Source organism: Xiphias gladius, chromosome 1, assembly GCF_016859285.1.
Source record: "Xiphias gladius isolate SHS-SW01 ecotype Sanya breed wild chromosome 1, ASM1685928v1, whole genome shotgun sequence".
Lineage (NCBI taxonomy): Eukaryota > Metazoa > Chordata > Actinopteri > Istiophoriformes > Xiphiidae > Xiphias > Xiphias gladius.
Window position 1 is genome coordinate 33,541,368 of NC_053400.1, and position 17,313 is coordinate 33,558,680.

At 43.0% G+C, this 17,313-nt stretch overlaps 1 protein-coding gene across 10 annotated transcripts in view; it reads right to left on the bottom strand.

The window, feature by feature from the left end:
- Positions 1–476: 476 nt before the first annotated feature.
- The window catches only part of LOC120791349 (golgin subfamily B member 1-like), a 38,979-nt gene continuing 22,142 nt past the window's right edge, over positions 477–17,313 (bottom strand). For 6 of the 10 annotated variants that reach the window (XM_040129801.1, XM_040129809.1, XM_040129755.1 and 3 more), the window contains 9 exons: positions 5,696–17,305; positions 5,309–5,406; positions 4,916–4,952; positions 4,516–4,662; positions 4,074–4,196; positions 3,388–3,485; positions 3,123–3,215; positions 2,890–3,004; positions 477–2,713 (listed from right to left, as the gene is read on the bottom strand). In XM_040129801.1, coding sequence (XP_039985735.1) covers positions 2,555–2,713; positions 2,890–3,004; positions 3,123–3,215; positions 3,388–3,485; positions 4,074–4,196; positions 4,516–4,662; positions 4,916–4,952; positions 5,309–5,406; positions 5,696–17,305 — 12,480 coding nt within the window. In that variant the 3' untranslated portion in view covers positions 477–2,554. The remainder of the gene's footprint in view (positions 2,714–2,889; positions 3,005–3,122; positions 3,216–3,387; positions 3,486–4,073; positions 4,197–4,515; positions 4,663–4,915; positions 4,953–5,308; positions 5,407–5,695; positions 17,306–17,313) is intronic. The other 4 variants (XM_040129834.1, XM_040129792.1, XM_040129827.1 and 1 more) reach the window with 4 other exon arrangements.

Consider the following 17,313-nt stretch of genomic DNA (forward strand, 5'->3'; position numbering starts at 1 on the left):
ACGCAAAGCGCAGCGCCTTAAACCGCAAACTGCGCATCAGAGGCCGGTCTGTGCGTCCCGGTGCGGCCGCTGACAGTCGCTGCACCATGTGGGTCGTGGGCCCGGACTCAGGCATGAAGAAAGAAGGAGAACAAGCCAGTACATTGCACTTTATCGCAGCTCTGACAGAATGAGCGAATCATTGATGTTGGACCCGCTCATCAAGTTCTTCACGCTTTTCTCGCAACTTGCTCCAGTTTTAGTTTCTCATGTTCCAGGACATTTTCACTGTACTCACCTGACGCACTTTCTGAAACGAGGAGGGACGGGGCCTTCGCTGGCTTCGGGGAAGTTGCAGCCCTTAACAAAACAGTCCCTAACAAACACTTGGACGTGGTTTTCTGTGCTGGGACTGGATTTGAACGTGGCATGGAAAGGCCGCGTCCCGCTGAAAAACAAGTCAGTTCAGTTACCGAAGACAGGAAGCGAAGTCATTGTCCTTTTGCCTGTTTTCCATTTAATAGACAGTGAACGAATACATAAAAAGGAAATACATGTAACAGTGTGTGCTGTACTCCACTTTTTGTTTTGGCATTTTAAATCTTCCGTAAAAATTGGTCTATGTAGCATTAAAGTCCAAAAAAATAAAACTCCATTTTCAATAAGATCTACATCACAGTGTGTGTGTGTGTGTGTGTGTGTGTGTGTGTGTGTGAGTGCATAAAGCCACTGTATGGTGGGCAACGACCTGACGGCCGAGATGAGCGGATTACGCCACGGAGCCTTGGTAAAACACACATCATATGGGCAGACTGAAGAAAAGTTGAATAAGCTTTATTAAATTTCTTTTGGGATGTTAAGGGGGGGGGGGGGGGTGGCCTCTGACACAGTATTGCACCAAGTGAAGCCTAATGTCGTCAGAAGGCCGACAGCATCACCAACGCTTAAAAATAGAGGCAGTAGAGAAAATATGCCATCTGAACAGTTTTCAGTAGTTAACCTTTTTCATAAATAGATTCAGTTCCTTGTTTTGTCCGTCGATCACCTTTATGTACAGGTCATCACCATGACGTACCAGCCGAGAATTTTGGAACCCGGATCAAAACCGGATCGACCGATGAGCCGGAAGACATCGTTCGCCGAGCTCGTTCTGTGAAAACCTCATCCGTCATCGGCCCCGTTTTCCAACTCTCCACGATCGAGAAGAAACGTACAGTGCTGTCATCGGGCGTCAGGCAGAGCGGAGAGGAACAACGCATATATACATACATACAGTCCATAACGGACGCCGAACAGCATACTTTCGGAGGATTCACACATAAATACAGAGAAACCTTAAGTACATACAGTGTGTTTTTTCATATCTTCTCCTTTTTTTGCGGTGCACTTTCAATGGCACACCGCGATACCGGAGGAAAACCGGAGGATATTTTTAAACCGCGGTCTCCCGCTGACGTTCACGGGCACGACGGCACTCATTCAAACTGCCAAGGTCAGGACACAGACACCTTTGGCTTTACAGTTTAAAGGGAGCGGGGCGGGGGACTGGAGTAGTGCTTCTGAGCTTATACGAGATGATTATATATACATTTGGAGTATCAGTGCATAGTTTTGACTCAGCATCACGATTACGTGCAAGGTATGAGACCAGGCGGGCAGGTGAAGCAGCAGCCGGTGCCAACATGAGTGAGGTTTGCACGTTTGTTCCCAGCTGAGGGGAAGGGCAACATGGGGGAGAGGAAATGGTGTTTAAAACAAGATTTATACAGTAGCTTTAAATAAGAATGGATATGGCTTTCTGCACCTCCTGGGGCTTTTACAATGGTTACATCGAAGTTCAAGTCCTTTCTCAAACTCCCATCGACTCCCACTTAGAGGCGTGTGTCGAAAATTAAGTTTCTCTCCTCGTCTCCTTTTTAATCTGGATCAGAAAACAAACCGTAGGCAACAGGGCATAGTGGCTGAGGAAGCCACCTGCTTGTCTTTAGGAAGAGCAGAGGAGAAAGGAGAGGGAGGATCGTGCTTTAAGGCTTGGTTTACCGTACAACATTTCTAGAAAAAGGAGTAGAACAAGCAAAGTTGTTCTCTGAGCTAAACGAAGCGAACCAGTGCTCAGACATCACTGCTGGATCTAATCAATAACTTATCCGTGTCCAGCCTTTAACATTTAAAGAACAAATAAAATGAACATGACATCAAGCAGAGAAGGACAACTGCGAGCTGAAGTCCTTAACTTTCCATGTGTGGTCATTGACAGCAGTGTCTCACCTCTGCCGTTGGTACCCAGCTGCTCAGCAGAGAGTAATGCGGTCGACTGCACAGGTAACTTTAAGTCAAAATACTGTTCACTTCCCCGGCAACATGAAACAGCAAAGGTGTGATTCGACGAGAGCACGGAGGGCGTCTTCACATCTGGCGTTAGTGTTTTACCATGCTAAACAATACACACGGGATTTTTAAAAAAAAGAAGAAGCTAAAAACAACAAAAAACACACACAAAACAACCCAAAAAACCAACACCACAGACTCCAACTTTAAGTTTTAACCTTGAGCCAGTGTTCCCAGCATGACCTCGCTACAGGGCACCGGTGAGGCACATGAGGACAAGCACGTGTATTGTCAGCAAGTAGGCCAGAAAGAAATATCGAGAGCGGGCGCGGCTCGTCAGCAGCCTGGAGAAGTAGAGGCTCCTCCCTCGGAGCCACCGTCGACACGCCACCATCCCACCTTTCACCTGCAGGGACAAACGCCGGACAATCAGGGAACCAGACCTCACCCGTCATCACCCGTACGATGATACATTACCGTTTCGTCTGAAAGCTACACGAACAGGGGTCCACCTACAGGGGCAGTGGTGGCATGAATCAGGTCCCAGGCTACACATGGATGAAGAGATGAACGAAATCGTACCTTTCGCGTTATTAGAGGCTGGTTCGGGTTGAGACTAAGAGCTTCCCACTCCTCCTCCGTTTCCATCTCGATACTGAAATCCCTTTGACTGTCTCTGGACAGACCCGAGCCAACACTGCAACACAACAGCATTTGAAAAGGTTCTGCTCTGCTGTAGATATGTGTGTGTGTGTGTGTGTGTGTGTGTGTGTGTGTGTGAGAGAGACAGATGAGTGACTGAATTTGGGTCTCACCTCTTTGCTCTGTCCTCAGCAAGACGCAGAGCGTCCTCAGCTGTCTCTCTCCTGGCTCTCTCATCTGCAAGAATCTGCTCCACCTCAAGCAGCCTGAACACACACACACACACACACACACACACACACACACACACACACAGAGGACATGTTAATACAGTATATCCATGAGCTCAACCGATTCTACACGTAAACGTGTGTGAGAGAATGTAGAGAACATCCGACAAAACTGCCAAGATAAAACTCCGAGATCGCGTCTCCTCACCTTTCTCGGAGCTGACTGGCTTCAGCAGTTTCAATCGTGGAGTCGTTGCTCTTCTCCTGTGGAGCTCCTGGTGCGACCTCGGCGTATACTGACCCCTGCTGGTGGGGACACAACATTACAGGTATGTACAGATGCAACTTTTCCGTTGTAAGATTCTTTTTTTTTTAGCATTTCGGACTTTAGTTCGTAGCGTAACAGTACAGAGAGACAAAAAACAAAGGGAAAGACAGAGGGTGATGAGATGCAGCTACGAGCTCCTGTCAGAGGCGAACTGGGAACAGGGTTTTTTCTGAATCATTTCAGTTTCTATCAGTCCAAAACCACAACAATGCTTTTTCCACATGCTAGTGCAGGTGGAATTGTAAAAAAAGCTGCATCAAAAGCCTCTAAAGTGTCAAAATGCGTAAGAAAAGCAACTGCACAGGCAAGTCATATATAATGGATATACAGAATTCAGAAGCAGCTGTGCACAGACACATTCATTCAAATAAAACATCGGAAATCATGTGGCCGCCCTGGTATTTTATGATAATGTCAGAGGAATCTCATTGCAGTTAATGAGGGCAAAACTAATCAATTAATCTGATGTCTAAAAGCAATGTATGATATGAGATGCTTTAAGGGAAAAAAGGGACCAGAGAAACACTGGACACACAAGCAGTGCAGACACGTTTGGGACTGTTTACCTGGGCCTGGCGTTGGGCCTGGCCTTCCAGCCAGTGGCAGCGATTCTGCGTGTCCCTCAGGGTTTGGGAAACGGCCCTCAGCTGGGCTGCGACAGCACCTCTCTCCTCTATGGCCTGCTGCAGCTGGTGGGGGGGTAGCACACTGTACTTTTACAAACATGGTGATGGATTATTTGATTTTTCCATCATCAAAGAGATGCCTCCATTCTTACTTTTCATGTATCTTCTCTAGAAATTGACCGTAATCAGTGGGTGGACACGGTAATTAGACTTCAGGCATTATGAATTTGTTTTACTATAGTGTAATCCAACAGCCTGCCTACACTGGACACATCACGCTAGCAGTTTGTAAGCATTTTGCTTGTGTCCGCACCGGCACATTTTAGCACTCATTCGGATGTGTTCTGTTCTAGGAATGTGGACAGGCTCGGCTGTTTCATACCTTGGTGTTGAGTTGCTGGAAGTACTGGTCTCGTTGCTGGATCTCATACATGCAGCGCTGCAGGTCTCTGTGAAGCTGAACCCTCTCCGCCTCCAACCGACTCACCACCTCCTCCGTTCCACTCTGACCCGCCAAAGCAACCGTTTCCTGTTGCAGGGGGGGAAGTATTGTGGTTCATAAAATGATAAACCGACAGCCATTTGGTTTTATCTGACTTTGGTTCTCATGCTAACATAGATTATCAACTACAAATGTTCTCTTTCTAAACCACTAGGAACTAGCAACAAAAAAATTACCCCCATTTCAAATAGTACAGTAGAAAATGAGCAATATAAAATACCCACGATACATCTCTGGCAGTCTTCAGACAGAAGCAGATTGTTCATGTGTGTAACCTTACCTTGACTGGAGGTGTGTCCTTCCTCTCTCTGTCAGACCTACGTAACAGAAATCCTTTAGTATCATAAGCAAAAATCTCACATTTCTCATTGAACAGTGCAGCAGGCGCCACTGCGATTACTACAGTTTGGCCAAACATCAAACCTCTAACTTGTGGCCAAGGTATGGGACACTTTTCTCGTTTCTGTTGCACGGAACACCATTTGAGCCAAGACGCCGCGAGAGAGGCCACACCTCTAAATACTGCTTAGTACTATCTGCATGCATCCAACACCAGACTTCAACCACAAAAGGTCAATGTCCATGATTTTCTGTTACTCTTTAAGGACGCTACACTTTCAGTCGAAAATACACAAGTTTAATTTATCTTTATTTATCCTCAGTCTGCTTTTACCTCAGCTTTGCTAATTCTTCCTGGGAACTGCTGACTTCTTCAGGGGGGATTCTGTATGTTTGCATCTTCTGTACGTTTTGTCGTAGCTCGTCCATCTTCTGCAAAAACATAAAAGACAGCAGAAGAGAGTCATCAGTCACAAAGATGAAACAATTTTTCTTTAAAAATGTAATTAAACCGAAAATTTCACAGACGCCGGAACACGTGCATCCCAACAGAAAAATACCATGCAAGTCAAAGCAATGGTATCTATAAAAGAAAGGGAAAAAAAAAAAAAAAAAAAAAATCAAACTTGACCCTTCATGCTGTCTGCAAAATGAAACCATAGCAGAGGAAGGAAGTGCAAGCAACAGCCAAACTCAAATCACAGCTGATGACTTGACTTACCAGCGCATCTCTCTCATTCTGGAGGGCACTGACGCCACTTCCAGAGACAGTCTCTGGGCTTGACCCTTGTCTGGACTCAACCACTCGTTTGGTGCCGGCCAACTCATCCATCAGCCTGTCCCGATCGTTTTGGAGGCTGGCCATGGATCTGGAAAATGCTGACAGCTGCCTGCTGTACATGTTATTTTCCAAGACGACCTGCTTCAGCTCCCTTTCTTTCCCTGACAAGGCCTTCGACAACTCGTCCAACAACTTGTTCAACTCGGCGTGTGTGTCTTTGCTCTCAACAGCGTTTAATTTATGAACCAGAATCTCCCTCTCTTTGGCAAACATGGCCAAGTCAGAAGTGGCATCCTGCAAGCTGCGCTCAACCTTGTTCAAGGCTGCCTGAGTCTCTCGGAGTTCTTCATCATATCTGTTTCTCAGGATCTTGAAGTCTTCAATGAGCTGGTCACGGTCATTCTGCAAAGCAGCCATGGCTTTGCAGAGAGACTCATTTTGAGCCTTCATATCTTTACTTTGAGTTCTGGCCTCTGATAACTGTTGCTCCATTTCGAGAAGGTCTTTTGCAAGTTCTGCTACCCTTTGATCAGCTGTCTCTTGCTCGTTCCTCATCAGCTCCACCTCACGCTCGCAGGTTTTCAGCTCAGTGTTGTATTTATCTTCAGCCTCAGCCAGTTTTTTGTTTGTCTCATTTTCCACCTTCTGCATTTTTTCCTTGAGTTCATCAGTTAAGATTTTCTGAGAAAGAAGTCTTTGCTGGAGGTCATTACATTCAGCTGCTTTGACTGCCACAGCTTCCTGCAAATCAGCGATCACTTTGCCCTCGTTTGTACTGACTCTGTCCTTTTTCTGAGTCGATATTTCTGTTTCCAGTTTTGAAACCTGCGCTTTGAATTTAGAAAGCTCTGCTTTTAACAAATTGCCCACTTCTTCTTCCTTCTGGAGCTCCAATTGGGACTCTCTGTGCTGCTTTTCCGTTGCAGTCTTTTGGTTTTCAAGGTCCTTGATCACATCATGCTGCTTCTTCAGCAGTACCTTCAACTGGTTGTCCTTCAGGGATAAAACTTGATTCAAATCCTCTCTGTACCGAACCAGTTGAGCCCTGAGCATAGCGTTCTCAGAATTGAGATCATCCATCTGATGCAACAATTTCCTTATTTCATGTTTAAGGCCTTTGGATGCACCACCTTCCCCGTCAGCAGAGCCCTCTTTACCCTTTAACCCTAACTCACTCTTTGCTTCAAGTATTCTGTATTCCGACATTAGTCGCTCCCGTTCACTCTGTAAAGACACCATGGAGTTCTTGAATGACTCCATCTTAGCTACCATCTGCTCCTTTTCCTGGACACACCTGTTAGCTTTAATCTGCAGACTTTTGACCCTGGCTTCAAACCCTCTCAACTCTTTATCTGCCTTTTCCCTTTGGTAGTGTAGAGATGTTAACCTGTCCTCATAAACTGCAACCTGGGAGCGATAATTAGCCTGGAGTTGTTCTAGATACCCTGACATCTGTCCATCTCTACAGGACAACAAAGAGGAGATCTCAGCATCTTTGCTCTGAAGTAGTTTCTTCAGTTGCAGAGAAATTCCCTCCTGTTTCTCAAAATCAGCTTGAAGTTTATCATTTTGAGTCTGTAAAAGGAGCAGCTGAGCATCTGTGTCTGCATTTATCTTCTCCATTTGCTGGAGATTTAGCTGCATTCGGGAAATCACATCCTCTTTGTCAGCAAGCTGTCGATGGATTGCATTTTTATCTTGTTCTATTCTTTCCACTTGAGCGCTGAATTCCTTCACCTGCACAGTCATAAGCTCCACAGACTCAGTAAGTTCAGCGTTGCTCGCGCTCATCACAAACAGTTGCCTCTGCTGCGCAGCAGCAGCGACAGAGTATTCATTCAGTGTCCTTTCCAGTCTTGACTTGGTAACTCGTAGTTCATTCACCTCTTTATCTTTCGCTCTCATATCTTCGAGGAATCTCTTGATCACAAAGCCCTGTTCGAGGAGCTGGTTATCCTTCTCGTTTAAGGTCTTTTGGTACAAATCATTCCAAAGTTTTGTGGCATCTGCCCCTTGATGTGTGGAAGATAAAGCGGACAGCTTTGCTTCATTAGTCTCAGCTGCTCTCTTTAGAGTATTTATCTGTAGATCTTGAGAGTCTACATGCTTTCTCAGTTCATTAACTTTCTGACTTTCTTTATCTTTTAAATCCTTGAGGGAATCTATCTGTTGCTGTAACAAAAATTGATTCTCCATATACAAATGTATTTGTTTCTCATCTATGTTTTGTGGTGATACTGTTTTCTCCGCGGCCTGATCCTCAGACTGTTTACTTTGTTGGGATATTTCCAGAGCCAGCTGGTCTCTTTCAGATTCAACCCTCACAATCTTTTCTGTGGCCCCCTGGAGAAGCTTCTTGTGTGTGATCAGCTCATCTTCAACTTGTTTACTTCTCTCCTCTAGAACTGATATCTTCTCAGAACTTTTCTTCTGTTCTTTCTCCAAGTGTTTGCAGGCGGACTGGGAGCTCTTCAAAGAGCTCTCTAAATCTAAGATCACTTCCTGGTATTTAATACAGTTTTGCTGCAGCTGATTTATCTCCTGATGCTTTTCTTTGAGCAGCTCCTGCAATTCTTTCTTCACATTCTTGGATCCCTCGTTGCCTCTCCGAACCGTCTTAAGTTTCTCCTCAAACTCTCTGACTAATTTGAGCTGCTCCTCCTCTTTTTCTTGACGAACCTGATTGCTCATCTCCTTACTAGCTGTCAGCTGAGAGGACAGCTGTGTGTTTTGGGTTTGCAAAACCTTCACGGACTCAGTCAGTTCATCAATCCTTTCAGAGTTCTTGAGGATCACAGTTTCCAGATATTCATTTTCATTTTTCACTTTGTCTGAAATCTCTTGAATATTTTCAAGCTCCTCTTGAAGAAGTGACTTATCGTCTTCCAAGATTCTCACCTTCTCATTTAGGCTAATAGTCTCTTGGCTGTGTCGGTTAATAATGTCTCTTAGCTCTTTAATGACATCGTCTTTCTTTCCCAATTGCAATTCATGATCATTCTGTAGCTTCTCAATTCTTTCAGAGAGACTTTGCTTCTCCTTTTGTAACAGATTGTTGATTTCCAATTGAGCACCAAGATCTGTTTTCTGGGCCTCAATTTGGGCAGTCAGTGAATTATTCAAACTGAGTGCTTCATCAAGTTTCACCTGCATGTTGTTTGTGTATGTATTTGATTCCAAGTGCTTCTTTTCCAATGACCCATTAGCCTCTTCAAGTTCTACTGCCAGTTGGCTCTTTTCAGTTTGCGTCTCTGTAAGTTTCACTCGGAGATCCTTTGAAGACTCTTTAAGTTGGCAAATCTCAGCCTCCAACTGTTTATTTTTGTCAGTCAGCTTGCACATTGCCATTTTGTGGTTTCCTTCATGCTCAGTCAATTCTATTCTAATTTTCTGATTCTCTTCCTCCAGCTCCTCAATCTTCTGCCGTTTCTCCTTGGAAAATGTGTGTATCCTGTCTTTAAGTCTTTCATTTTCCTCCTCCATCTCTCTGGCTTGCTCCTCCAGAATCTCCATCTCAGTCTCGTGTTTGTGTACTTTCCGGAGGGCTTCCTGTCTGTCCCTTTTGGCCCCCTCCAAAAGCTGTCTCATCTTATCCATTTCACTACTGACGTTTTCATAAGCTTGTAAAAGGGACTCGTACTCTTGTTTCAGCTCGGCATGCTTTGACTTCCACTTGGACAACTCCTCTGTTTGAGAGTCCTTAAGAGATTCAAGCTGGCATGAAAAGGCTTGCTTCTGCTGGGTGATGTTTTCTATGGTTAGTTTCAAGCTGTCACAGGCTGCTGATAGACTGCGATTATCATTAAGTACGCGATCAGCTTCGTCGCTGAGCTTGTCTTTCTCCTTTTTCAGAGATGACACTGAGTTTTCCAGATCCATATTTCGTTGTTTCAACTTCGAAACTGATGATTCCAGAACAAAATACTCGACTTCTTTAGCTTCATGTTTGGCTGACACCTTTTCTACTTCTTCCTTGAGTGTTGAATTTTCCTTCAAGAGTTCTTTTCTAGAAACCAAAGCTGCTTGAAGTTTCCTGGTTAGGAGAGCAATTTTGCTTTGGTTGTCCTGACCGTTCATTTTGTTGCCAACTTCTCGGGATTTCTGAAGCTCATCAGCCTCTATTCTCATTTTTTCAATGGCAGTTTCATGCCTTTTCATTTGCTCCTGTAGCTGCAGTTCAAGTGCAGAAATTAGTTCTTCTTTTTCAGCAAGTTGAGCCTGAGAAACCAGTAAGGCATCATCTCTCTCCTTTAGTATCACTTTGAAGTTTTCTGCACAATTGCAAGAAAAACAGACCCCTTCTTTGTTAACATCTTCCCCATTGATGCATGTTTCAGGCATCTTTTGATGTAGCTGCTCATTTAGTTTCTCTGCTTCCTTCAGTTTCTTGTTCAGCGTGGTGACCTCACCTCTGAGTTCCTCAATTAATGTAAAAGCATTTTCTTTTTCTTGCTTTAACAAATCAGAATTCCTTTCTGTTTCAGTACAATGCAGTGGTGCTTTTTCAAGCTCTTTAGTCAAAACATCTTTGTTCTCACTAAGCTGCTGCTGTGTTTCTGCTAGTGTCTTTTGGATCGTTAAGACTTCCAAGGATTTCTGTGAAACTAAAGCAAGTGTCGTCTCAAGTTCCACTTTCATCTGATTACTTTGCTCTAAAACAGCCTCCTTTTCTTCCATTAAAATTTGATATTTTTCCTTATTTGCGCAAATGTGTTCCTCCAGTGCAGTCTCAAAGATGTTTAGCTGAGTCTTTAATGAGATGTTTTCATTAGATAAAACTAGCTTCTCCTGTTGGGTCTTTATCTCAGCGACTTTGATTGTTTCCTTATATTTCTCGATCTCTTCCATTTTCTCCCCTACCTCTGCATGGGCTCTCTCTAAGTCGTTCTCTACTATGTGAAGTTTTGACTCCAAAGCTTCTGTTCTTTGCTCCATGATTACGAGAGCCTCATCTTTCCTTGTCATCTCAAAAGACATGTTCTCAGTTTTGGACTTTACAGTTTCCAGCTCTGTTTGCAGGTGTGATAGAGAATGGCACTGGCTCTCTTTCTCAGCCAGAGACATCTTCAGATCTTGAAGAGTTTTATCCCGCTCCTCGACCAGCTGTCTTAATGTGTCCAGTTCATCCAGATAAGACAGAGAGGTTTTATGGAGGACCTCCAGTTCCCTGACCTTCTCGTCAAAGTTTAACTGGACAGCGTTTAGCTCGTTTGTCTGCTGACAGTGTTGTTCCAAGAGAGCCTTGTAGTCGTCTTTCAGTTCAGCTAGTTCTTGAGTTAATTTCTTTTCCTTTTCTTGAGCTTTCTTTATTGTCTCTTTGCGTGCTAGCAAGGCAGCCTGGGCCTTTTTCTGCAGTATCGCTTTTTCTGATTTCATCTGCGCTAGCTCATTCTCTAAATAAACAGCAGCAGCAGTGGAGGAAGATTTGTCCTTTGACTCATCTTTACATGTCTTGATTTCATTTTGAAGCTCTTCTAATTTCTGTATCAAGCGGTTTCTGTCTTGCTTAAACGCTTCTTCTTTCTCAGCAACACTGGACTGCAGCTGCTCGATGAGGGAGCTTTTCTCACTGAGTGTTTGCAATTTTTCTGACAAACACACTTCTTTCTCATTTAATGTGGCTTGCATTAAGTGTTTTTCTGACTGTAACTGTTCAACAAGTCTTTCACTCTCTGTTTTGTGTTCAAGAATCTCTCCCTCTTTCTCAAGAATTCTCTGTTCAAGAAGAGAAACTTTTTCTTGATACATTTTTGCTGTTGCCTGAGATTGATTTGTTATTTCCTTTAATTTATCCTGTAAAATTGAAACCTCGGTTTTATTGTTTACACTCTCTTCTTTTTGGTTTTCATACTCCTCGATTTTTTTCAAAAGATTCTTCCTTAGAATGAGAGCAGCTTGAAGCTTCTTCTTTATCGCATCTTTTTCTTTAGATACCTTAGCTAGTTCACCTTTAAGATCATCATTTTTCTTAATCAACTCGAGCTTCTCTGAATTCTTCGAGTCAATTTCACTTTGAGAGCGTGAAATATGATCTTCTAACTGCTGTGAAATCTCTTCAGACCTTTTGATGGAGGTTTTATGTGCTTGCTCCATGCTTACTAATTGTGCTATTAGAGATGTTTTTTCCTCACCAAGTTTCATTCTTTCATTTGAGGCAGATTCCATGATTTGGGCAATGGATGCATCTCTGTCCCTTATCTGCTGACTAAGTCCAGTAAGTAATTCTTTCTGCTGACTTATCTGAATGCTCATACAGTTGATTTGCTCATCTTTTGCTTGCAATTCACTGTGTAAAAGAGAGTGTTTGATAGCAGCTTCTTTCACGTTCTCTGATTCAGCATTAAGCTGAGTCTGTAAATGCTCCACAGTTTCTTGTAGGAGAGCAATTTGTTGACCCTTCGCCTCGTTACCCCTCTCACCTTCATGAAGTGTATTCTGTGTTTTATGTAAGTTTGCTACAGTTTTATCCAACTCATTTTTCAAAGCATCTACCTCAGACTGTTGTCTTTCTTGTAATTGTTTTATCATGTCCTGTAAAGAGGCTTGGCTTTCATTCAAAGCAGCTGATCTCTCAGATGAAGTTGGTAGCAAAACAGAGGAATCTTTGTCAGTACCATTTTTTCTCGCTACAAGTTTTTGTAACTCATATTCCACAGTTTTCAGTGCCTGTTGCAAATTATTGTTCTCCTTATCCTTTTCCTGAAAAGATGCTAATACCTTCTCAAGTTGAATCCTGGATGCTGATGCCTCCAACTCTTTTGCACTCAGCTGATCAGAACCTTGTCTAACTGCAGAGGAAGCCTCTGCTAGTTTCTCTTGCAAACTGTCCAAGTCTTGTTTCAAAGCATTAACTTTAATATCTTTAGATTTCATTTCATTTTCAACACTTTTCAAATGTTCTGCAAGTAGATTCTTATCCTGTTTTTCTCTATCCAGAACTAACAGCCACTCTTTCTCAGAATCCTGCAGAATTTGTTCTATCTTTCGAATGTTTTCTTTTAATTGAGAAAGTTCTTCATCTTTGGCACTAACCTTTGCTTGAAGGGTCTCCTTCTCGGACACCATTTTCTCCATTATTTCGTTCATGCTGCCGGTCTGCTGCTCCATTTGAAACTGCAGCTCTCCCTGCGATGTCCATATCTGGTGATGTCTCCTTTCCAGCTCTTCCTTCTCTGCAAGAAGTTTCCTAACTTCCTCTTGCAAATGTGTGTTCTCATTACTGTCAGCAGTGAGATGCTTCTGATATTCTTCCTTTGACAACCTAATTTCCTCATTTAGTCTCTTATTTTGCTTTTCTAGTTTCTGTATTTCTGAAACCAGCTGAGATGCATGTTTGGCCTGGGCTGTGTACTGGCTGTTAATTGCATGGAGAGCCATTTCCCTCTGCTCCAGGTTTTCTGTCAGTGCATTCATTTGTGCAATAACTTGAAGATGCTGTGATTTGAGTCTTTCTATTTCAACAGTCAGCAGTGACACGCTTGCTTGGTGAGAAGAAAAAGCTTCATCCTTTTCCTTTGAGAGGCTGGAGTTCAGGTCTTCAGTTTTCTCGAGTTTGTGATGGATCGCTGACAACTCATTTCTCAGTGTTTCTATGGTGGTCTCTGCTGTCTGATGTTCCTTATTGGAATCACCCAATAAGGTCCGAAGGTTGGACGTCTCATCGGTCCTTTGGGAGAGTTGCTTTCTAACGTCTTGCAACTCCTCCAAGTTAGTTGCATATTTCTCTTGCAAGTTGTTGAAGGCACTTTGCGTTTCCTCCACTGACTTTCTGAGGTTTTCAGACTCAGTGGACAATAACTGAATCTGACTTTGTAGCTGTGACACCAACTCTGTACTTTCCATGAACTGAGTTTTGAAGAGCAAAGCCTCATCTGCTGTTCTCTGAATATCCTGAAGAGACTTTGATTGGTCCAAAAGAGCTGCCTCTTTTTCCACCAGGGCCTTTTTCAGATTTTCTGTTTCCGCTATCTGTACTTGGAGAGTGCTGTTGAGCTTTGTGACAGATTCTCCAAGGTGTGAAATCTGTTCTTTCAAGCTCTCACATTCTGCCTCTTTGGCTTGTAGATTTGAATTAAGATTTTCAACAGCAGCTGAAGAATGACTCTGAGATTCAAGACTTGAATGTTCCTTTTCCTCCAGAGTATTTTTCAGTATGGATGACTCTGAAGTAAGACTGTCAACTTGGCCTCTGAGCTTACAGTCAGAATCTTCAAGCTCTGAAATTTTTGCATGTAAACTGACATTGTCATCTGCTTGCTGTTTCAGCTGCTCCTCCTGCTCAGCAATCCTACTGTTGAGTTGCTCGATCAAACTCTCCTGCTGTTTTAGGAAGTCATCTTTTCCTTCCATAGTCAAATTAAGTGCATCCTTCTCCGAGTATGCTGTTTTGAGTTCGTTGTCCCTATCAAAGAGTGATTTTTTGAGATGTGTGACTTCTTCTTGCGCTTTGGACAGAACTGTCACTGTGTTCCGAAATTCAGATTTTAATCTCGTATTCTGCTCATTCAGTGCCTGAATGCTGTCTTTAAAATCAATTATCTCTGCTTTCCTCTGGTCCTCCTCCTGTGTCAGCTGACAATTTTCTGCAGTGAGTTTCTGCACAGCAGTCTTAAGGTTGGTGATTTCAACCTCCATCTCCGCAGCATTCTCATTCATGGCACCAAGCTGACTGCTGAGTGAAATCACCGATTCATTTCGTTTATTCAGCTCATCTTTGTGGTTTTGAAACTGATTTGTTACTTCTTTTAATGTCTGTTCTTTCTTCTCTATCTGCTGTTTTGCATCCGAGCACTCTTGCCTGAGTGACTCTACCTCACCTTGTATCTGTGATATGAGGTCTCTCTGTCGCTTGACTTCATTCTCATAAACACGACATTCCTCTGCTTTCTGCTGAAACATTGTGTCTTTCTCCATCAGCCCTGACTTAAAGACAGATCCTTGTTCCTGAAGCATTGATATAGTGTCGTGAAGTTGCAGCAGTTGGTTCTGCTGAGCCTCCAACCGAGAACTCTGTTCTGATAATGTCTGTTCTTTCTCATTCAAGGACATGTTGAGTTGACTAACTTGCATTTTTAAGCCATCAACTTGCTCTTGTAAACTGTGAAGTTGTTCTTCTCTCTCCCTTAATGTTCTTGACAGATTAACACATTCACTTGTTTTCTCAAGCAAATTTGCAGAATTTGACAATTCGCTTTTCTCGAGGATGTTTTTTAATTCATCTGCTGCAATGGCAAGCTCTCCCTTTTCCTTCAACAAGCTGCTGATTTTTTTCTGACTGTCTGCAATATGGATTTCAAGCCCAGAATTTTTTTCTTGGAGTAAACTCCTCTCAGTGGTTAGTTCAAAAACCGATCTGATGTTCTGTGCTAACTCTTCCTGTAGTCTTTGTTTATCTTCTGTTAGACTGCTAATCATCACGCTAAAACTGGAGTTCTGTTCAAGAGCTTCTTTAAGTTGTCCATCAAGGTCAGATACAACCTGTGTTTGCTGAGCAAGTTCCTTTTCTGTGGATTCACAGGCAGCCTGAAGTTTGTGGTTTTCCTCAGTAAGAGTCTGGATGTGGCTGTTTAAGCTAGTCAGCTCTGTTTGCCGCAGCTCTACTTCAGACTCAAGCTTTCTGGCATTTTCTTCCATGACACTGATTTGGTCATTCAGAGACTTAACAGTCTTGTTTGTGTCATTCAGTTCGTCTTGGTGTTTTTTACATTGTTTTGTCGTATTTCTCAACATTTCTTCTCTCTCTTGAAGTTGCTGCCTAAGTTGTGAGTGTTCTTCATTAAGTGATTCAGCGTCAGCTTGCAGCTTGGATACGGTTTTTTTCTGAGTTGCAATTTCATTCTGCAAACTGTGGTACTCTTCTTGCTTCTCTTGCAACATAGCATCCTTCTCCATTAACCCAGACTTCAGACCGCATTCCTGTTCCCGAAGCACGGACAGCGTTTCCTGAAGTTGTGTTTGCTGGTTTTGTTGGGCCTCTAATTGTACACAAAGATCAGTAGCAGTCTGCTCTTTTTCTGCTATGTCATGCTGGAGCTGGTCTACCTTAGAAGTCAAGCTTTGCACTTGTTCCTGCAGCTGTGTTACCGTGTCCTCCTTGTCCCTGAGTAACTGGTTGAGATTACTACATTCGTTTGTTTTTGCCAACAGGATCTCTGAGTTTGAGTGCGTGCTTTGCTCAAAAACAATATTTAACTCATTAGTTCGAAGAGTCAATTCCTCTTTATCTTTCTGTAGTCCTTCAATTATTTTGTTATTTTGTGAATGCTGTGTTTCCAATATTGATAATTTGGCTTGCAGGGAATCCTTTTCAACCGTAACTTCTGAAATGTTTTTTACACTTTCAGTTACTTCCAGTTCAAGTCTCTCTTTTTCTTTTGTGAGGGAATGCACTTGATTCTCCAGGCTGCTGTTAAGTTCATGAGCAGATGTAACCTTTTCGTTAAGTTCTTTTACATTCTGCTTCTGTAGCTGGAGCTCCTCAGTCAGCCCTTTAAGCTTTTCATGCAGCTGCTGTTTCTCAGTCTTCATGCTTTTTAATTGGTTCTTGAGTTTGGAGATATTTTCTGATTTGCTTTTGAGATCATTGCTCAACTTCTGATTTTCTGAATCCCGGACCAGCAATTCACTGTTGAATTTCTGCCTCTCATCCTCAGCTTGTTTATCATTTGCCTTTAGTTGGTTTTCCAGTGATGCTATGGTTTCCAATTTCTCTTGCATCTCTTTTTGGACATGTTCTTCACTCTGTACTTTCTGCTCTAATTGTTTGGACAATGTCTGCATTTCACTACTGTACTTTTCCACCTGTGCCAGAAGTTTGTTGTGTTCTTCTTTAAAGGATTTCAGTTCTTTTTCATATGTCTGTTCTTTATCATGAAGCTCTTGCTTTAATTTCTCATTGTTGGTATTTTTGTCCTTGAGCTGCAAAGCGAGTCCTTCTGACTCCTGCAGTTTTTGGTTGGATAAAGTCAGCTGTTCCTTTAGTGAGGTGATGCATGTTTCACATTCTGAGAGATGATTACGATGGCTCACAATCTGTTTCTGGATCTCCCCTCGAAGGTCCTGAATAGTTTTCTTGTCCTCTCCGGCCTGCTTTACCAGATGTTCAACCTCAGCCAATTTAGACTCTCTTTCCTCTTTGGCCTTGATTAACTCCATCTCAGTATCCTTGAGTTTCCCGACCACCTCTGTCACCTTGCTATTCAGGCCCTGCTGATCTGAATTCTGTGACTCTCTGATAATCATGACCTCCCGCTCTGCTTTACTCAGTGCACTTTCTACATGGACCAGGTTCTCTTCTTTGAGTTTAATCTCCTGCTTCAGCACTGTGACCTGTTCTGCATACTCCACCATGTTAGCAGAAAGGGTTGATATCTCCTTGTCCTTTTCCAACAAGATATCTTTAAGACTATCAATTTCCCGCTCACAGGTTTGAAGGTCATGAATGAGTTGGGCTCGTTCTTCCAAGTGGGCGGTGTTTAGTTTGTCCAGTTCCTCGTTTGTCTGATCCAGCTCAGTTTGTAAAGTTTCTGTGGTGACTTCCTGCTTCTGTGTCTGAAAAT